The 23,201-nt window shown below is 42.1% G+C and overlaps 1 protein-coding gene across 3 annotated transcripts in view; it reads left to right on the top strand.

Annotated features, from left to right (window-relative positions):
- Window positions 1-23,201, top strand: part of NME5 (NME/NM23 family member 5) — a 39,962-nt gene that overhangs the window by 14,217 nt on the left and 2,544 nt on the right. For all 3 annotated transcript variants that reach the window (XM_066591044.1, XM_066591045.1, XM_066591043.1), the window contains exons 4-5: window positions 6,817-6,917; window positions 15,809-15,927. In XM_066591044.1, the coding sequence (XP_066447141.1) occupies window positions 6,817-6,917; window positions 15,809-15,927 (220 nt within the window). The remainder of the gene's footprint in view (window positions 1-6,816; window positions 6,918-15,808; window positions 15,928-23,201) is intronic.

Here is a 23,201-nt window from a genome sequence, read left to right on the forward strand (position 1 = left end):
CTTCCACATTTCTTCTCGCCTCCAGCAAGAGAACACTGGACAATTGTACCCTCCACTTCTTCAAGGCCTCAGAGATTAAGTGTTTTGTGCACCTGGGAATACATTGAGAGACTTATCCTGCCACAAACATATTCTCTATGGCCCTAATCTCATTTCCTGTGACATGGGGTCGATCTACTGACTTCTTCCGGTTGGTCACTTTATTACTGTCCCTGAGTTTTGGTGGCTTTGCCATTTGTTTGATTTAATTGTGTTATGTTGTTCACTAGGCCCATGAGATTTTGGTGTCCTAATATTTTTTTTTACAGGCTATGACACATAGTAGGCTCCAAGTTATGTTACTCCTTCTTCTTCAAATTTCCAGCCTTTGTCGCCCTTCCTTCCCTCTTTCCTTTTGTTTGTGACATAACTTTTTTCCCTTTCATCTTCCTCTCATCAATCACCTTTACCTCCTATTTTCTTAGTCTCCCCCACCTCTGTGAAGTCAGCACCCCATCTTTCAAAAAAGTTAATTTTTTCATAAGTTCTGGATGCACCCCAAAGAGTTCTAGAGTTCCCAATTATTTTTAAAAATAGTTCTAGTGAATTAAGCAAAAAAATCAACAAATGTATCTCTGCGGTGCTAACTTTCAAAGATGATATTACTAAATCAGCGAGAACTCTGTAAATATTGGTTCTAGAGCCGCGAGCATTAAGAGTTTTCTTCAGAACTCTTAAGGGGCTACCCAGAACTCTTATAAAATCGCGGGATTTCCCCCAAAAATTATTTACACATAATAACTAAAAAATTTTTGATCCGGCATCTAAAAATCATCGAGAACTTTGTAAATATTGGTTCTAGAGCTTCGAGCATTAAGAGTTTTCTTCAGAACTCTTGAGGTGCTACCCAGAACTCTTATAAAATCACGGGATTTCCCAAAAAATTATTTACACATAACTGAAATTTTTTTGATCCGACATCTAAAAATCATCGAGAACTTTGTAAATATTGGTTCTAGAGCTTCGAGCATTAGGAGTTTTCTTCAGAACTCTTGAGGTGCTACCCAGAACTCTTCTAAAATCGCGGGATTTCTCAAAAAATTATTTACACATAAAAACTGAAATTTTTGGATACGGCATCTAAAAATCAGCAAGAACTTTGTACATTTTGGTTCTAGAGCTTCGAGCATTAAGAGTTTTCTTCAGAACTCTTGAGGTGCTACCCAGAACTCTTATAAAATCGCGGGATTTCCTCCCAAATTATTTACACATATTAACTGAAATTTTAAGATGCGGCAACTAAAAATCAGCGAGAACTGGGTACATTTTGGTTCTAGAGCTTCGAGCTTTAAGAGTTTTCTTCAGAACTCTTGAGGTGCTACCCAGAACTCTTACAAAATCACGGGATTTCCCCCCAAATTATTTACACATATTAACTGAAATTTTTAGATGCGGCATCTAAAAATACGCAAGAACTTTGTAAATACTGGTTCTAGAGATTCGAGCATTAAGAGTTTTCTTCAGAACTCTTGAGGTGCTACCCAGAACTCTTATAAAATTGTGGGATTTCCCAAAAAATTATTTACACATAACTGAAATTTTTTGATCCAGCATCTAAAAATCAGCGAGAACTTTGTAAATATTGGTCCTAGAGCTTCGAGCATTAGGAGTTTTCTTCAGAACTCTTGAGGTGCTACCCAGAACTGTTATAAAATCGCGGGATTTCCCAAAAAATTTATTTACACATATCTGAAATTTTTAGATCCGGCATCTAAAAATCAGCGAGAACATTGTAAATATTGGTTCTAGAGCCTCGAGCATTAAGAGTTTTCTTCAGAACTCTTGATGTGCTACCCAGAACTCTTATAAAATCGCAGAATTTCCCCAAAAAGTATTTACACATAACTTTGAAATTTTTTTAGCTATTATGTGTAAATAATTTTGGGGGAAATCTCGCGATTTTAGAAGAGTTCTGGGTAGCACCTCAAGAGTTCTGAAGAAAACTCCTAATGCTTGAAGCTCTAGAACCAAAATGTACAAAGTTCTCGCTGATTTTTAGATTCCGGATCCAAAAATTTCAGTTATGTGTAAATAATTTTTGGGGAAATCCTGCGATTTTATAAGAGTTCTGGGTAGCACCTCAAGAGTTCTGAAGAAAACTCCTAATGCTCGAATCTCTAGAACCAATATTTACAAAGTTCTCGCTGATTTTTAGATGCCGGACCAAAAAAATTTCAGTTATTATGTGTAAATAATTTTTTGGGAAATCCCGCAATTTTATAAGAGTTCTGGGTAGCACCTCAAGAGTTCTGAAGAAAACTCTTAATGCTCGAGGCTTTAGAACCAATACTTACAAAGTTCTCGCTGATTTAGTAATATCATTTTTGGAAGTTAGCACCGCAGAGATACATTTGTTGATTTTTTTGCTTAATTCACTAGAACTATTTTTAAAATTAATTGTGAACTCTAGAACTCTTTGGGGTGCATCCAGAACTTATGAAAAAATTAACTTTTTTGAAAGATGGGGTGCTGACTTCACAGAGGTGTCTCCCCCTGCCTTAGCAGTTTCCCTCTTCACTTTCCTTACTCAGCTACATATTTGATTTTTTTCGTATCCTGATTGTTCAGTCAGTTGAGGCTGTTGCCATTTGCCTCAAAAGGCTTCCACAGTGTCAGTGGCAGGTGGCGGGGGTTCACAACAATGCATCCTAGGACCTTCCATGACCTTGTATTCATGCACCAATTGGGAGCTAGGGGTGTGACAGGGGCGTTCCTCCTGTCAAACCCCTAGCTTCCGGTGGCGTCAAGATACACTAATACTGTCAGTTACACACTGTTGTGGTGGTGTTGCTTTTTATTTTCATTTTAGATATTAACTACGGTAATTTATGTTTCCTAAGGATTAGCACATATAGCTTGTGTTTATAATGTTCTTTACACTTTGTGCATATGCTCTTGTGCTTGTTGTTTTCTTCTTTTTCTCCCCCTCTCTTCCCATTTTCCCCCTGTTCCTTGGAAGATATTGGTGCAGCTGGACAGGCAGTCTGTCCTTTGATCTACAGTGGATAGGCTGAAGCTTTGTCCATTTCATATCAAGGGGCTCAAGAAACCTAGGAAACGAAATCAAATACTCTATTCACTTCATAAACGGCAAGCTTCTGTAGTTCTATTAGAGAAAGGACATATTAAAACTTCTCATATCCCTCGCAGCAATACAGAAGAGTCTAAATCTAAAGGAATGTCTATTACTGTCCATGAAAACACACATTGTACACACTTCAAAAGCAGTTGGGTTGTTATATTTTCCTTCAAATTTCCCTCTTCCACTAGATGGAAGTAATTGTTGATGTGTATTTTCTAAATAAGGGACAAACAGATCTTGCAGTCCATCTCCCTATCATCCTTGGCGGATTTTAACTTTTCCATTGGAGGCAAATTTGGACACATCTACAAGTAGGTCTTCCTGGTGTTATGAGACCTTCTGCACAGGTAGATGTCACCACACGCAGTGTGCAGATTTGACGCACGCATAACCCTAAAACTTAGGAGTATGCGTTTCTCTTGGTCGCCTACAACTCTCACCATTGCTTAGACTATATCTTCTTCTCCCACACCCTACTGACAGGTCACCTGGGGCTGGTATTGAATCCATCCTTTTATCTAATTATGCCATGGCCTGGGCCTCGTTGAAATGGGGAGCATACTTCCTGATCATTCACTTAGCAACTAATTGACAATGTAGTTCTAGATCCGGTCTGCCAGGCAAAGATTTGTTCATCTGTTAGCAACTTCCTAGTGTCTCGTTTTAACAACCCTATTTGCGGGGCATACTGATCTCTCACGCTAGGTGGCTAAAGAAAATTAGAGAGGGAGAACTGTCAAAACTTTGTGTCAGACTTTACAAGCTGGGAACCTTTCATAAAAGTGCATTGACTTCTGATAGCTACTTGGACTTATGTAAAACTCAGTCACGCCTCCGCTGCTTCTTAGATCAGAAGGATAGGTATACCAGAGATAGGCTTCAATGCCTTATATTATGAGCTGGCGGACAAAATTGGCAAGCTTCTTGCCTGTGCTCTTCGCCCACAACAAAATTCTTCTACATTATGTCCTCTCACTCTCAGAATAAAGGAAACATCCTTTTTACTTAAGACATATTTGAGGAATTTCATTATTATTTTAAATGCGTTTACAAAATTCACAGAGAATACGCTTCCCTATCTGATGGCGACCGCACAGAAAAAACCTGGAAATATATCAATAAACGCCTGATCCCTCCTTGGCTCAAGAGTTCAGTAAGGAGTTGGAGGTCGAGTTTTCCGAACCAGAACTGTTGGTGGCCTTTAAAGAACTTAAAGTCAGTTAATGCCCGAAACCAGATGGGTGCACCTTAAATTTTAGAGACTGTTTTCCCAAAATCTAGTTAACGCCATTTTAAATGCGTTTAACAGTATTGCGCACATTTGTGTAGTTCCAACGCCTGGAAAAGATTCAGTGGTCTGTGGGAGCTATAGACTAATCTCCCTCATCACTATAGATGTGAAATTGTATTGCAGATGAGGGTAAACGTGAGTTAATCTGCTCCATTCTCCATTAAGAATGGAATCCGACAGGGTTACCCTCTTTCCCCCTTTTATACATCATTGTGATGTAATGCCTTGCTACAGCTTTGAGATCAGTCAATTCAGGAGGTGACCGCGGACAACCCTATTTAAAAATTAGCCATCTATGCTGATAATTTATTAGTCTTTTTTTCCAATCCTGGCATTAACTTTGGTGATTTTAGCAACTATAAGGTGAATTTGCATAAATCTGAGGTTCTAAATGTTAATCTTCCTCCAGCAGCGGTTTCTAGCTTGAAAATGTTCTTTCTCCTTTTAAATGGGCTTCCCTCTTTGGCCTACTTATGCACTCTGATTCTTCCTACCTAACGGTGTATTTTCTCTGAATTTTATTCCACTGTTGGAGCAAATAAAAGCGGATTTGGTATCTTGGAGCAGATCCTCCTGTGGTTTGGGAGAATCCATGCTTTGAAAATTAACGTTCTTCCTCATATGCTTTGCAACGCCTTATTTCAAAGTCTCTCCTTAATAATTTGAAATCCCTTATCATTAATTTTGAATGGGCTGGCTCAAAACCTAAATTAACCCATTAAGGATTGCCCCTTATTTTATTTTATTTTTATTTTCATTTTCCGTTTTTCCTTTCCATTTTCAAAAAATCATAACCTTTTTATTTATCCATCAACGTAGCTGTCTAAAAGCTTTTTTTTTTTTTTGTGGGTCAAGTTGTATTTTTTAACAGTACTATTTGATGTACCGTATAATGTATGGGTCTTGTATTTATGGTGTACATACTGTGGCAAAAATGACAGCCTTATATACTGTGGGTGCCATATTAGATATGATTAATGCGAGCTCGAAGTAGCCAATTAAAGATACATCATTATAGTGTATATACCACAGGACATCTGCCTTTATTTTGGTGGGAAAAGGCTTATATAATAATTTAAACAAACAAAGGTGGGACATTCATATAAATTACAACATTTGGTGTGCTGATAGGTCATTCTCATGGGGAGTGTTTATGATGTAATCAGAAAAGGGAAGGAGATTATCAGACATGCTTAGTAGAGATTTTGTCACATGACACAATTAGCAGCAGACTTGAATCTTAGTCTTTATTGGTCTTTTTCCTGCTTGTTCTGTTTACTCTGATTGGGGTCTGCTAATTCAATTATTCTGATTCTAATCTTTTTGTGTTCTGCTCCTTTTGAAGATGAAGGAAACCTTTCCAAGGTGCACCATTTTGTTGAGCCTGTCTGTATTATTTTTTGTCTGCGTAAATACGCAGTGTATTTGTGCATATAAAAACAGGCCAGAGAAGCAGAAAAATACCCCAGTAGAAATGGTATTCGTCATAATGGCCACAGTAGTAATATAGTTCCCCATAGTAACTCCAGTAATAATAGTGACCCCCATAGTGGTCCTAGTAGTAATTAGTGACCCCCATAGTTGTCCCAGTAGTGATAGCGCCCTTCCTATTGGCCTCTGGCTGGGCAGCATCTCTTCTAGCATTCCACTCACCCAGGCTGCAGGTCTGGTCCAGTGGCAGCAGTGCTGTCTGTGATCGCAGACCTTTCCCCTCGATGTATGTGTTGCATACAGGACTGTGCATGCAGACCCTAGAGGGTGGGGAGGTCAGCGGTCAGACTGCACTGTTGCCGCTGGGCCGGACTCGCCAGCTGGGGGAGTGGAATGCTGCACAGGTCTGCTGCATAGCTGGTGAGCCGCATAAAATGAAGTGGCGAGCCAGATTCGGGACGTAGACCTTGTGTTTGATGTGTGCTTTAAAGCAACCCTCTAGTCCCAGGTTCAAAATTTGAATTTAGAATAGGGGTGGTTTGGTGCCTTCCATTTATGCTATGTTGCTGCTGGTCTGCCAATTCCTGGACCCCACTTCTGTCTTCTGAGATGGCTGCAGCACCACTCTGACTACCTGATGCTCACTGTGACACCTTTGTAATGGCCAGCGCTGCTGACGTGCGCTGCATTGGTCAGTCCGAAAACAGCATCTCAGACTACCAATGAGCACACTGCATTGGTAGTATATTGGGTGGTCAGGGAAGTGTCCATCTTGGAAGACAGAAGAGGGTCCTGGAAATTGGTGCATGCACGGCAGAACGGTACAAACAGAAGGCAACAGGTAATATTACTCCAGCTTTCCCCACTCTACCTTTCAAATTTTGTCTGCAGTGGATCTTGAAATGTATATTTTATTTGTGATCATTTGGATGCATTGCCCATGTGATTTATGACTTGCATTGCTTTGTTTCAGTATAAGGGCTATCTATGGAACTGATGATCTCCGCAATGCTGTACATGGTAGCTACTGTTTAACGTCAGCTGAGCGTGAAATTCGATTTATATTTCCTGAAGGTAATTATTACATACATTTGAAAATTACTATCATTTGAATCTTGAATCTTATTGTTTGTAACAGAATGTGTTCATCCTAAATTTCATAAAGTCTTATTTACTGGGATTTTAGATTTAAAAGATAAAAAGACAGTAAGCGATGACCAAGTGCAAGAGTACATTGTATTATGGGAAACAGCAATTCTGCCTGGCTATGGCACAAATTGTGATCTAGGAGGGGGATTTCATCAAGTTAGGCTTAGTATGTAGCAGTCACTATTACAGCTTCATATGGTTTGTTAACCAGCTTTATTGGACCTGGAATCGCAAATTTACTTACCTTTTGTTACTGCATGCACGATTTATCACTACATAACATGGCAGATTTGTCCATTATTAATAATAATGATCTTTATGTATATAGCGCCAACATATTCCTCAGCGCTTACACAAACTGGGATACAGAAAAACAAAGTATAAAAATCACAATTACATGTAGTAATCAGTTGATGGAAACAGTGTGGGTGAGGGTCCTGCTCCAATGAGCTTACATACTACAGATAATGGGGTGATACAGAAGGTAAAGGGGCTGGAGATGTGCACAGTATGGCGAGGTGGAGAGTGTGGGATGCTTTATACATAAACAATGGTCAGACATAAGCAGTGTGGTGGCTGAGTCGGTATGACAGGGGGCGGTTGATGGCAGCTAGTGGGGATTGCAGTCAGTAGGACAGGGAGCATGTTATCAGGGGTCGTACAGAGGGGTTTGGTTAGGAGATGTGGTATGCCTCCCTGAAGAGGTGTGTTTTTAGGGCACACCTGAAGTTTTGTGAGTCATGGATTGCCCAGATATTTTGGGTAGCGTGTTCCAGAGGACTGGTGCTGCTCTGGAGAAGTCTTGGAGGCGGGAATGAGAAGTTCGAATTAAAGGGGCACTCAGTCTGATTTCATTAGCAGAGCGGAGGGCACGGACTGGGTGGTAGATTGAGATGAGGGAGGCAATGTAGGGCGGCGTGGTGCTGTGGAGAGCTTTATGGATGAAGGTAGTAATGAAGGATGAAGATCCATTAAAACTTCACATGGATTCTTACCCAGCGTTTCCAAGCTTGTGAATAGCATATCTGCCTAAAGTACCTTTACACGGGCTGATAGTTGCCCGAATAATCGACCATCAGCAGCTTTTGTTTTCTCCACTTTTTGCTACCACAGTATCTGCTGAGTATTTGCTTTTATTCCATGTCTGAGAGAGAAGTCTGCTGCTGCTAAATGTATGGCTGCTTAGTTTTCTCAGTGATTGGGCAGAGTTTTTTATCGGTGCTTTGCTGGATCATTAAGGAGACAGTCAGGGGGGTCTGTCAAGGCTTGGACTGGCCCACTGGGGTTCCAGTAGATTCCCCAATAGCCCCCAAGCCAAGAAGCAGACCTCGCTGCTACTAAGAAGCCTTTTGCGCTGCGTGGCTGTTCCACCTCTCTTTTATGAGCGGCACATACATGGCAGTGACAGCTACTTGGTACACAGCTGTCAGCAAAGCCTCTCTACTGAGCTCCAAAACACACTACTTCCTCAGTGACCTACAGTCAGCGCTCTGTTGGTAACGTCCGCAGTGTGACCCCTCCCTCCTGCACCTTATCGGTAGCTTCTACTCACCGCTGCCTGATCGTTTCCAAGCAGCAAATCTGACATTTAGCTAGGGGGCCCATCAAGGCCTTCAGGTGGGCCCATGATGACTACTCTCATCAGATGAAACTGCTGTAAACCTGCCACAGACACCACCATGTAGTAGAGAAGTATACATGAGTGTATGAGTAATACATGTACAGTGCATATAAAAAGTCTACACACACCTGTAAAATGCCAGGTTTTTGTCCTCCTAAAAAATCCGACAAAGATGAGAAACAAACTGAAATCTTTTAAGGTGGGAAAAAAAACCCTAAAATAACCTGGCTACGTACATATGTACACTTTGTGGATGTACCCTTTGACTTTAGTCTTTTTGAGTAGGTGGCTATCAATAGAGTATATCTTGACTTGCAATCTTTGCCCATTCTTCTGTGCAAAAGTGCTCCAAATCTGTCGGATTGCGAGGGCATCTCTTGTGTAGCGCTGTCTTCAGGTTAATCTGCAGATCTTCAATAGGATTCAGGTGTGTGCTCTTGCTGGGCCATTCCAAAACTTTGATCTTCTGGTGAAGCCGTTATTTTGTTGATTTGGAGGTATGCTTTGGATCATTGTTGTGTTGAAAGGTGAAAGATGTTGGCTTTGTACCAAACATACCTTTTGGAATTATGGCCAAAAAGTTCACCCTTAATCTCATCAGACCAGAACTCATTCTCCATATTCTTTTCGCAGACTTGATGTAGTTTTGGCAAAACAAGCTGGGCTTGGATGTTTTTCTTTGTTGGAAAAAGCTTCCCTCTTGCCCCCCTAACCCACAGCCCAAACATATGAAGAATAGGGGAGATGGTTGTCACATGCACTACACATTAACCCCTTGCATGACTCCATTGTCAGGCATGCGTTCAGGAGAAAATGTTAAATTTGTCTCCGACGCATGCCATGCAACGCACGAGAGTGGCTCGGGCCCCTATGAAATCAATGGGGAGGATGATCGTTATCCGCTGCCAGTGCTGTCACAGTGTTCAGTGATGAGGGGACTCCCCGCGGCGATGATTTTCGGGGGGGGGGGGGGCTTGAAATATAAATCCTTCCCCGAAAATCATCCCCAACATGTGTAAAAAGTATATACTCACCTCTCCACCGCTGTCAGGGTTCGGCTGGTCTTTCCGGGATCCCGACTCTTTCAGATCTATCAGCCGGCGTCCATTTCATTCCTCCTCTGTTCTGGATCAGGTGAGGACTAGTGGTTCTAGATATTATAGAGGGACTTATAATAGGAGTAGAATTCCTCCACAATATCTTGAGTCATGTGAATCAACCCTCCCCTCGAGGAATTCAAAGACCGAATGCCTGACTGAGGTAATCTAGGATGGTACTGCATTTATTTCCAGATTCAACGAATCTGCTATGTAATCTATCACTAGCTCGCAATGACCTTTGGTGCAATATTTGTAATATCTGTTATCGGATATAGACTAAGTCATCAGCTAGTTGGGGGAAGGAGAGCTGTTATTTTGAGACTATGTAAAGTCTTCACTAAGGTTTTCAATTTATGAGATCCTTTTTTATACAATACCGATGAGAGAATGAGCGTTTTCCTCTGATACTACCTTCATTTCCTCAACCTGGGAGAAGAAGAAGGTAAATGGAATTTGGATTCCCTTCTGTATTCACCGTGGACTATCTAGACTTCTGTTTACTCATTCCACTTGCAATAATTAATTGGAAGAAGAATAATTGATTGTTTTGACAAAGAAAGTTGTAGGGTTGCCAGGAGCTAATCGACTGTGTCTACAACGACAATGGCGCGCCACTCTTTCCTACAATCTACATAGATGTAATATCTTACTGAATGAACAGGTGAAGAATTTGTATTGAAATATTTAGTGTAAACCAAACAAGGTTAGTCCTGAAAAATTGGGGCAAGTCACTTAGAGGTTGTAGGTAGGCTGGGGATATATGTAATTTGAGAGCAGCTAGCAATAACAATTTGCTGGTAGATTTCCATTGAAAGTCCAGAAAAATTCAAGCAATGCCTCTATTGAATAACATGGGGGTGCAGAAGAATGTCAATGAATTGATGCAGGCTAAGAAAAGGACAATCAAACAAGCTTGTATGCATAAGAGTACACATACAGAGACTTGTTGAGTGAAATTCAAGTTAGTCACAAGATGGCAGCAGAGGCTTGCTTGTTAAAGCTTGTAGAATAAATAGGAAATGTAATGTCCTCAGCCTAACTGCTGGACGAGCTAGAAAAGTTATTTCTTCCTTTAAATAAAGTCTGTAATAGCAAAGAGCACTGGGCCTACCCTGATCACCCTGATTGTTGGACTGACCTCTGGATTGATCCCCAAACTTGTCTTGTACAACAGTTGGGAGTAAATGTGGTATTATTCCATCTCCCTTATTGGCATATTACCCAGAGGAGCACGAATGGCCTTTTGAGTCTCCTCACTCACCGTCTAGGTGCTCTCCCTAAGCAGAAAAGATAGTGTTTCTGACCCCCGTCTCAGGCCTCTTACTAGCAAAGCCAGACTCCTCCTGTATACTGATGAAGGGCAAATACCCTGAAACAGCTGTCTGTACATGGAGTCTGGCGTTGCTTTTAATTCCGAGTCATTGTTACAAGGTTTGTATAAAGAGTCTAACTTTGCCTTGAAGGAATGCTGCCTTCTAATAGGTGGTACTGTGGAGGTATTATTCCATCTCCCTTATTTGCATATTACCCAGAGCATGAATGGCCTTTTAAGTCTCCTCACTTATCATCTAGATGCTCTCCCTAAGGAGAAAAGATAGTCTTTCTGAGCAAATAGGGACAGTCAGCTCAGTTTCAGTTAACATATACCAAGGTGAAAATAAAACCAGGCATGCGAATGAATGAATGAATGAATCTGAATGAACCATGGTAGAGTGATTGATAACATTAGATGTTCTCCAACGCTCCATTTAAATCCAAGAGGGGGAAAAGTGTTCCACTAATGTTTTTAGTTTTGCTGTTAAATTCCGTTTACACTCCTGCGCATCCCTAATTCAATTTCTTATGATGTTTGCATTGGTGTTTATTTCCTGTATATTCATATTCCTATGATACTTTTATCCATATCCTGGAATTTTAGTTCACCCCAATTCCTTTTTTATATACATTTTAATTTTATGCTTTTTATTTCATGAATTGAATAAAAATGATTTTAATATTCGTCTAATTTTAGCTAGATCAGGCTATATACTTTAAATATGTATTGAGCCATACCCATTACTGTATGTATGGGGTTTTTTCCATACATTAATTTATGTATTTATTTGTTTCATTTTATTAACTATTAATGTATTTTACTTTTACTAATTTGCATATCCATGTTTGTTTTTACATTTATCATATTCCTTCCTCCTACCCTTATTTGACTTAATTTTGTGTTAATTATTCAAATAGTATGTTCCCAGCAATTACTGATGAAGTGTTTGTCACCTCAAAACGTGTCTTAATTGCTGGTATTAACTGATAAAACAGAGAAGTTGAGCTAACGCCATTGCATATTTGTGAGTTTCACGGATTGTGTGTTCTCAAATTTAAATCTTTTTATGATAATAAAAAAGTGTTTTGTTTTTTTTCAAGAGGGTTTTTTCACCCTCGAATGGCTACCCAATAAAAGCTCTCCTCCGCATCAGAAAAATATCAATAGATAAGTCTGCATGCATTTATAGCATCATCTTCTGACTTGTTGGGGACATGAATATGTATTGGCATTACACCTAAGTCATGGTAAAATGCATGCCCAAGACAATTTATTTCTATGACCGTCATGCATTTCATCGTGATATGCATATATATCTGGTGATACACCGCACCATACAGTGACTATATAATGCCAGATACCAGTAATACACAGGTGCTCTCCAGAACATATAAGTGAATACAGTATCAGTTAAATCCAGTGATTTCACAGGTGATGTCTTTTCTGAGTGTTCACTTTCAATATTGTTCCCCTTCCAACCCAGACCACTATGACAACGTCTTCTGATGACTCGCTTGGCTTATGCAGCCATTTTCAGCTTCTATAGCAATACAAAGACCAGACCCCTGGATGAATTCCCCCTAAGTAATATAAGGCTATCCAGGCAATCCAGGACTTTCAAAATTTCAGGCGTGCTCTAAAAACGTACCTCTTCAGGGAGGCATACCATATGCCCTAAACCAAACCCCTCTGTACTCCGCCTGATAACATGCTCCCTGCCCTACTGACTGCAATCTCTGCTAGCCATCATAAACTGCTCCTGCAGTCATACCGATTCTGCCTGCACACAGCTGAACGTCTGACCATTCTTTATGTGTATAGCATCCCTCACTCTCCCCCCCCCATACCGTGAACATCTCCAGCCCCTTTACCTTCTGTATCCCCTACATTATCTGTAGTATGTAAGCTCGTTGGAGTAGGACCCTCACCCCTACTGTTTCCATCAACTGATTACTATGTAACTGTGGTTCTGTAATGTTTGTACTTTTGTCTTTCTGTATTCCCCCTGACTTTGTAAGCGCTGCGGAATATGTTGGTGCTATACAAATAAAGATTATTATTATTATTATTAAAAAAGGAGTATTCTTAAGACTGGGCAAAATTTTCAAAATTCCCCTAATGTTTCCACTTACTGCCATTATTCTGAAGTCCATTAAAAAAATTTAACTGAGCTGTGGTACCTTTTTGTTGCCGACCTGCGCAATCACTGCGTTTCAGACAGCGTCAGATTTTCACTTTATTTAAAACAATATCTCAACAGCATTGTAAAACAAGTTATAGCATTATACTGCCAAATTACATTATCGCTTTATAAAGCATGTAACTTTCACTCTGAATTGCCAGAATACCCCTTTAAGAACGTAGAAAGTTAGGATACATGGTTGGCATTTTGGCTGCAGAGACCACCCAGATGTCAGCTTTTTTCTTTGTTACTTACTGGGTGCCAAAATCATTGGGGGTTGCATCAGAGGATCGGGGACATTTTCAGTGAAAAAAACATCTAGAATTGGGTCATGAAGGAATTGAGGTTTAGAGGCAGCTTTATATATTCAGGAATACAACAGGTCCTTTTTAAAGGTAGCTTCACACAGAGTGATGATCACCAGAATAATCCCTAGAAACAGCGAATTCAGACAATAGTTGTACATGCAGTCACCGACTGAGCAAGAAATCACTCGCTTAACGGAGTCGCTTGGTTTTAAGCTAGCATAAGAAGCAAATGCCTATTGAGCCCATGTAAACAGGCAGTTGTTCGTCTATGAATGACTGCCTGTTTGCAGTGAATGGGAGGTGAACGGCCGGAAGAGATCTCCACTCTGCCTCCATTCTTTGAATCACTATTGCTACTGTGTGAAAGCACAAGAGCAACCGTTGTCCTATGTAAAGGTACAGTAAGCCGTACATTACAAACAGACAAAGAACATAAAAGTAATATGTTTATCCAGCTCACTGCGCACAGCAACAATCCTGTTGGGATAATCCAGTGGTGCACCGGAAAAGAGAAATAGCTCCTTTCATAGATATAAATGTAGCAAATTTCCAGCAACTATTTCTTTTAAAAGCAATGTTTTTTTTTAAATGTGTCTATAAGTAGGTTTTTAAGACACAGATCTCCTCGCACATCTTCTAGGTGATCTCCCTATAGAGAAACAATACCCTTCCTGACCCTCTCTCCTGCAAACTGCAGACAGAGTTCTGCTGATCTTGGCAGGCGCCTGGACTGGTAATATTGTTTGAATTCACAAGTCCAAGTTTTGCTTGTAGAGAGAAATGCATTTAATAACACCCCAACATTATTCAAGCAGTACTCCGTGTCGGACTGTATAGGGACATACTCTGACAACTCAGCGTTACCATTCCCCTTGTCAACAATTTATAGTATTTACAAAATAATAAAGGATCTAGAAGAGGTTCTCCAGCATTCTTATTTCATGGGAATACAAGTATTTACTAAATTAGATATTTCAGGAAAGCTGAGAGCTTTTTAATTTTCAGACTTTCTCGAAGTGAACTTACTGTATTTAGAGATTCTGACCTGTCACAAAGATAAGTCCATTTTCATCAGTATAAGGGCTCAGTCAGACGGGCGTTTTTTCGCGCGATTTGCGGATCGCATGACGGATGCGCATCCACAAATCGCGTGACCGGTGCGCGCAAGTCGCCCGCAAATCGCCCGAAAATCTGCTCCTAGCCGCATTTCATTAGAAACGGGCCGGAGCTGTCCAGCCTAGTGCATTCAATGGAGACGGCAATACAGCCGGCTCTATTGAAAGCAATGCGCTGCGGGCGAGCCCGGGATGAATTGTCGGGAAGGGCTTAAATATATAAGCCCTTACCTGCAATTCATCCTAAAATGTGTTAAAATAAAAAAAAATTGTATACTCACCTTCTGCCGGCAGCCGAAGCTCCGCGCGGCCGTCCTGCAGTGGGTGTGAAGGGGGTGTGAGTCAGACCTGCCCCCTGATTGGCTCAGCGCTGAGCCAATCAGAGGCATGTCTCACTCACACCCATTCATGAATTCATGAATGGATGTGAGTCAGATCTGCCCCTGATTGGCTCAGCGCTGAGAGGCAGCAGTCACTCACCCATTCATGAATTCATGAATGGGTGTGTGAGTGTTTTCAGCCTCTGATTGGTCAGGGCTGTGACCAATCAGAGGCAGATCATTCAGCAGGCGGGGATTTTAAAGCCCCGCCGGCTGAATAGTGCCGAGAAGCAGTTCAGGAGAACTGACAGCGGCCGCGGCTGGACTCCGGCTGCAGCGGAAAGGTGAGTATACAATTTTTTTTTATTTTAACACATTTTAGGATGAATTGCTGGGAAGGGCTTATATATTTAACCCCTTCCCGACAATTCACCCCGTGCACGCCGGCAGCCCATTGCTTTCAATGGAGCGGCTGTATTGCCGCTCCATTGAATTCAATGGGCAAACATCGTTCTTCTCTGCGACAGCTGTTACAGCTGTGGCAGAGAAGAATGATTTGTCTTCTATATGTTCTCAATGGGGTCGGCGCTGCTGCCGCCGGCCCCATTGAGCGCATATAGAGAAGAGAACAGGAATCGCAGATCGCAGATAGGTGCGATCTGCGATTTTTTTGTTCTATAATTTATCGGACGAGCGCATAAAAAGCGCTCATGTGTCCGATACCATTGCAAAGCAATGGTTTTAAAAAATCGCCGGACGCATGCGCATGCGCAAATCGCGCGAAAAAACGCCCGTCTGACTGAGCCCTAAGGAATGTTTGTGTTTGTTCCTACTAATGTTTTCATCCTCTTTTAGCTTCTATTGAACCAATGCCAATTGGACAAGTTGCCATGGACTATCTGGAACGTTTTGTTAATCCAACATTGCTTTCTGGACTTATTAACCTTTGCAAGCAGAAACCATCGGACCCATATGTATGTACCTTTTGTTTATCTTAGACTAATGCTCCACCTTGGAAATACTTTAATGTTTATACACAAAAAGATTGCTTGAAGCAGTATTTCTCAATCCAGTCTTCCAGGGACCCTGAGCAGGTCATGTAGTGACAACTTTGTTAAAGTGTCCCTCCACTTACAATCTCTAGCCTAATCTGACATCGGGTGTGGTAGAGACACTGGTACAGAAGGGTGGTACAGTTGTCTGGAAACTGTATGGTACATGGAGAGTATTGTGCATGGGTCCTATTAATTAGAAGAGTATCACAGAAAGGGAAATATAAAAACAAACAACCACTGAAAACGGCCATATACTTACTGACACAGTAAGACACACCAATGAGACAGCCACTCACACAACCTCCTAATATAGAGGGGGGTGGCTGCTTAATGTATACTCCTACACAGAGTAGATACAAAGTGCCAGACCATTCTGATACATGTGATGCACCATGCATACTAGCAACCTATTAACCCCTTAGTGACCAAGCCTGTTTGCGCCTTAATGACCAGGCCAAATTTAGCAAATCTGACACGTGTCACTTTAGCATGGAAAAACACCAGAAAGGTTTTGCATATCCAAGCGATTCTGACATTGTTTTTTCGCCACATGTTGTACTTCATTTAGGTGGAAAAAAAAGACCGATAGAATTTGTGTTTATTTATTAAAAGCGCCAAAATTGGGAAAATTTTGAAAAAATCGTCATTTTTTCACATTTCCAACTGCAATATCTCAAATATGTGCAAACATAATATAGAAATTTTTGCTAAGATTTATATTTCCATCCGTTTACTTTATTTTGGGTGCACATTGGAAAAACTTTCGTTTTTTTTTTAACCATTTATTTAGGAGACGTACAAATGTAACATTACTTTTCAGCATTTTGAGGAACACTTTGTTTTCCTACACCAATCCAAGATTGGAAAGACTCATAGGAGTCAAAATGATAGATACCCCCACAAGTGACCCCATTTTAAAAACTACACCCCTTAACGTATTCACTGAGGGGTGTCAGGAGTATTTTAACCCTACAGTTTTTTTTCAGGAGTCAATGCAATTTAGAAGAGAAAAACAAAAATTTCATATTTTTGCAAATATGTCATTTTAAAGACAGGACTTTTTTCTATAGTACACATGAAAATTAGGATTTGCACCCCAGAATGGATATCCCTGTTTGTCCCGTGCTCAGAAACATACCCATTGTGGCCCTAGTATTACGTCTGTATGCACAATGGGGCCCAAAATGAAAGGAGCAATCGGTGGCTTTCGGAACAGAAATTTTGCTTGAAGGAGATTTAGTCCCCATTGCCCACTTGTAGAGCCCTTGAGTGACCAAAACGATGGAGAACGCCCACAAGTGACCCCATTTTGAAAAGTAGACCCCTTAACGAATTTATCTAGGGGTACGATGACTTTTTTGACTTCACAGTTTTTGAATGAATCTAAGCCAAGCCGAAGGAAAAAAATTACAATTTTCATTTTTTTGGTAATTCTGTCATTTTCAAAGCAGTTTTTTTGTACAGCACATATATGAATGAAGACTTGCACCCCAAAATGGATACCCCTGTTTCTCCGGTGCTCAGAAACATACCCATTGTGGCCCTAATCATATGTCTGGATGCACAATGGGGCCCAAAATGAAAGGAGCAAGCCAAGCCGAAGGAAAAAAAATACGATTTTCATTTTTTTGGTAATTCTGTCATTTCAAAAGCAGTTTTTTTTGTACCGCACATATATGAATGAAGATTTGCACCCCAAAATGGATACCCCTGTTTGTGCCGTGCTCAGAAACATACCCATTGTGGCCCTAGTATTACGTCTATATGCACAATGGGGCCCAAAATGAAAGGAGCAACCGGTGGCTTTCGGAACAGAAATTTTGCTTGAAGGAGATTTAGTCCCCATTGCCCACTTGTAGAGCCATTGAGTGACCAAAACGATGGAGAACCCCCACAAGTGACCCTATTTTGAAAAGTAGACCCCCTAACGAATTTATCTAGGGGTATGATGACTTTTTTGACTTCACAGTTTTTGAATGAATCTAAGCCAAGCAAAAGGAAAAAATTACGATTTTCATTTTTTTGGCAATTGTGTCAATTTAAAAACTGTTTTTTTTGGAAAGTGTACATAGGAATGAAGACTTTCGCCCCAAAATGGATACCCCCGTTTGTCCCGTGTTCAGAAACATACCCATTGTGGCCCTAATCTACTTAAAGGAAACATAGCTAGGCCTATAATGGAAGGAGCACCCGTTGGATTTCAGGGTACAACGGAATAAATTCCAGTCCCCATTGCCCACATGTAGAGCCATTGAGCGTCCAAAACGATAGAGAACCCCCACAAATGACCCCATTTTAAAAACTAGACCCCTTAACAAATTCATCTAGGGGTGTACTGCATATTTTGACCCCAAAGTATTTGAATGAATCTAAGCCAAGCAAAAGGAAAAAATTACGATTTTCATTTGTTTGGCAATTTTGTCAATTGAAAAACTGTTTTTTTTGTACAGTGTACATAGGCATGAAGACTTTCACCCCAAAATGGATACCCCTGTTTGTCCCGTGTTCAGTAACATACCCATTGTGGCCCTAATCTACTTACAGGACACATGGCTAGGCCCATAATGGAGGGAATGCCCGCTGGATTTCAGGGCAGAACTGAATAAATTCCAGGCCCCATTGCCCACTTATACGGAAAAAAATTTGACTTCCTAAAAATAATCCCCCCCCCCCCCCCCGCCATCCCCATTTTTTGGCATTCCCTAAATATTAGATAAAGGTAATAATATAAACTGCGTTTTATGTCCGAAGACAGGGGTAATTACGGAGGCTGGTTGGGCTGGGCACATGGGGCAAGAAAACCGTGTATCCCCCCTCCTCTCATGTATTTTGGGGGGTAGTTCGTAACCTCAGCGGCGGGGATGGGGTGTAGAAAGTGGCGCTGTGAGGCTTTGTAATCTTGCTGCGGTGCAGCGGTCTCACAGACAAGGCGCACAACAAGCTGCTCCTGGAACTGCAGGAAGACGAACGTTCCCGGGGCTTCTTGTAAATTACGGATTACTGGTAGCGGTCTGAATAACGCCGTGCTCACGTAGCCGTAGGCGGAATCCGCTTGCCGAGGCCTGCAGCGGATTCCAGCTGTGAGCCCGGCTGTGACCCTGCGTACGGTAATGTACTGCGCATAACTGCCTACTCACACAGGCGGTTTTTTGTTTGCATTTCCCGCGCCGTCGCTTAGAGATGACTCGGGTACCCGCAGCCCGTACACAATGTGTTTGCATATGGGGTGCGGGTATATCCGCGGTCATAGAGCACAAAGGGCTCTAGGTCGCAGATATTCGTGGTAAAATATAGCATGCTGTGTTCTGTTTCTGCGAGTGGATTACGTAATTCCAAACGCGCTAATTGGGGGGAATTGTGTAATCCAATGCATGCGATTGATCCGTGGATTACCGCTGATCAAGCGCATGCAGAACCCGTAATTCCTCTCCGGTCATGTGTGACCGGCCTAATGTTAGATTGCTACTTTATCACGTGACCGGGGACCGCTCAGCGAGGCCACCGGTCACTGCTCCAAGCACTCAGCGACCGTTAGTCGCTGGGAGCAAGGAGATTTAAAATTTCCTGGGCTTCCTGGCTCCTGCGAATGTGTCCGGCATTTTGCCGGCGGGCGCATGCGCAGCAGCCGGAAGGGTCCATGGAGGATAATCACATCTGGATTCAAATGCGGAAGCCTCCGAGAAGATGTTTCATCTCCCCCAACCGATCGCATCGGTGAGGGGAAATGAAACTGCCACTTTTTAAAGAACTTTTACGTGATCGCCATTATGCATTGGATAACGGCGATCACGTGACCACTAACCGCATACCGCGGCTCCCCGTGACATCTCCAGGCTCTTGGCTACCTTTTGTAGCCAGCAGCAGGGAGATTTTATATTTCTTGGGCAATCTTTCACTTTTGCGCATGCGTCCGCCATCATGCTGACGGGCGCATGCGCCGAAGCTGGGGTAAGATCCGCGGATCAACATCCCACCAGGGAACAAATCCGGGACCTTGGGTACGTAATTTCATCCCCCCTTACGGATACGATCCATAAGGGGAGATGAAACTTTAACTTTTTAAACTTTTTTTTACTTTTAACTTTTTTTTTTTTACTTTTTAACTTTATATGATCACCGTTATCTGATGGATAACGGTGATCATATGACTGGAAACCGCATACAGCGGTCCCCAGTCATATCTCCCTGCACTCGGCTATCTGTGACAGCCGGGTGCAGGGAGATTTTGAATTTGCCGGGCTCGCCGGCTTCTGCGCATGCGCGCCACATCGGCACATCGCAGAAGCCAGCGGGGGGTCCCGACACCGGCCGGAGGACATCGGCGGACCTGAGGTGAGTATTTTCACCTCCCCTCATGGATCCGATCCTTGAGGGGAGGTGAAATTAAGCTGATTTTTACTTTTTAAAAACTTTTTCGCGATCGCCGCTATCCGTTGAATAACGGCGATCGCGGTACCGGGGACCGCTCACCGTGGTCCCCGCTGACATCTCCTGCCTCCCGGCTACCTACAGGAGCCGGGAGCCAGGAGATTTTAAGTCTCCCGCGCCGCCGGGCCTTCTGCGCATGCGGCTAACGTAATGCCGCCTGGCGCGCATGCGCAGAAGGACGGTTACGGCGCCCGGAGCATCGGGACAGCTGGGAGTCGTGCGGCGGACATCGGTGAGTAATTTCAGCTGCTCCGATGGATCCGATCCATCAGAGCAGCTGAATCTTTAACTTTTATTGCACTTTTATTTACTTTTTTGCGATCGGCGCTATCCATTGCATAGCGCCGATCGCAATGCCGGGGGGGGGGGGGGGGGCTCCGAACAGCCCGGGATGACAGCTCCATGCTGTCAGCTACCTGCGGACACCAACAGCATGGAGCTGTCACGTCCACAGCCCGAGGGGCATTATTCTCTGCAAGAAGCATGTTTTTACGTCCTCAGAGAATAAAGCCCACTTCGGGAGGACGTAAAAACACTATGGGCTGGTCGTTAAGGGGTTAATGACGCCATAATAGTTCGGCGGGCTGCTCTGCACCTCAAAGAGTGAACCACATTGTAAGTATATGGCCGTTTTCAGTGAGTGTTTGTCTATTAATTAGAAGAAGACCTGTACACAATACACTCTTGGCTTCGTGTGGTAGTCTTCGCAACTGTTCAATAAAGCAGCACCCCCCCCCCCCCCAACCTATTTTTTCATTCATAATGTATCTAGTCCCCAGTATTTATAGTATTATCTTTTTTAGTTATTCCTCTCAGTTGGGTCATGTGGTCTCATGGTGACCTCCCTCTGAGAATTTCTAACCTTTATGTTCTTTGAAGGGCCAATATTAGAACTTCTAGTGTGATAAAATTATATGGTGTGTACCACACATGCTGTATTCAGGGGGAACAGTAACTCCTATCACTTTACTGCTGATGATTAGAGGTTCCTGTGACACAGTTATAGTGAAGATGATGATAGTTCATCCTCCTGACTGTATACTCACGGTTTTTTAGCTTATTTAGGTGAATGTAGAGGTTAATGATATTTATGCTGTCCAGCCAGCAGGCAAAGATGGTACAACCTCCAGCAAATGCTGTGCTGATGCATCATAAGATTTATGTGAAAGCGAAAACAACATAAAGATGATGCCTGATAAGCATCAGACAGCAGGCTGAACTGCATGGAAGACAGTACAATATACAGAGGAGACCACCGGAGTGTGACGGGCAATTGCAAGAGGTGTAAAAGGATGGAAAAATTAGTTTTTAAGACCCTTTTACAAAGGCTGATGATTGTCAGCAAATCATGGACATATTCACATGAGCCAAGGATCAGCCAAACAAGTGTTCATGCACAAACGAGAAACCACTTGTTAATTTGTTGATCTGACTTTTTCACACAGGCATAAAAATGCATGCTGTACGGAGACGAACATTCATGTAATGACATTCATCCCTATACTGGCGATGCTCGGCCACATGTGCATGGCAGTAACTAGTGCCGATTGACATGCTGCATTATCAATACACACTCCGTAATCAGGCAGAGAATCGACCAGTGTAAAAGAGCCTTAAGTGGCTCCCCAAGCCCATGTTAGATCAGCAGGAGATTACATTAGATTACATCATGTGACAAATTACTTAATTAGATTCATCAAAATTTGATTTGTTCCAGTTCTTTGAGGACTAGATTTGGAAGCACTGATTTAATTGGCAGAGCAGGTATTAAAGCTGTAGGACCATGAGAAATACAGATTCCTTACAGCTTGCCCTGCATACCACTGATAGGAAACCTGTCACGTCCCCACAAAACCAAAAAGTTATTTTTTTTTTATACTCGCCCGCTTCCTGGATCAAGCAGTGTTCCCCTCTGAAGTCCCGGTGGTGCATGAAAATAGGAAAGTCTCTTTTCAGAGTCATGTGCACACGCTCTCCCATAGACTTGTACAGGAAAGACCGCACATGGGACTCTGAAAAGAGACTGAAGTTGCTGTGCACCATGAAAATATGAGGGGAACGCTGCTGGATTGTGGAAGCAGGGGAGTATAAAAAAAAATAAATCCATCACCCGACTCCTTGTCACCTCCTGTAATAACACTATAACTCAGTTTATGATGCTGTTACAGGTTCCCTTTAAATGAACACTATTTACAAAATATGCCACACAGTGATGTTGACACCTATTTTGTAAGACTCCCTTTCTATCAGGCCACAATGTTGTGGTTTCGGGAAACTGCTTTTTTTTTTTTTGAAGTTTTACACATCAATGCAAAAACCATGATACAAATATGCTATGTTATATATAAAAGTTAGATCTGACTTTTACTAATCCATCCGTACCACTAATATATATTTTTATTTTATTTTAATTAACTTTTTATATTAGTAATGAAAACTGTATTTCACTTCTTTCTTCAGTCCCCATAGGGGACACCTGAATTGCATCCTGTGATCTCATTGTAGGGGGACCCTTTGGGAGACCAAGGAAGCTCCGTCCTTTATTCGAGATATGTAACAAATAAAGAGAGTTAATGGCTGCAATCAGTTATTTCTAATCACAGCCGGTTGTCAGCTGTCAAAGACAGCTGGCATCAACCATGTATGGCGTGGGCCCCTGTTTCTGAGCCAACTCCAAACAAATCCTGAACACATCCACTATATATGTACGGCAAATGTTCCCAAGGGGTACAGTGGTGCCTGCACAAAAGCTGCAGGGAACGTAA

Source organism: Eleutherodactylus coqui, chromosome 2 (assembly GCF_035609145.1).
Source record: "Eleutherodactylus coqui strain aEleCoq1 chromosome 2, aEleCoq1.hap1, whole genome shotgun sequence".
NCBI lineage: Eukaryota > Metazoa > Chordata > Amphibia > Anura > Eleutherodactylidae > Eleutherodactylus > Eleutherodactylus coqui.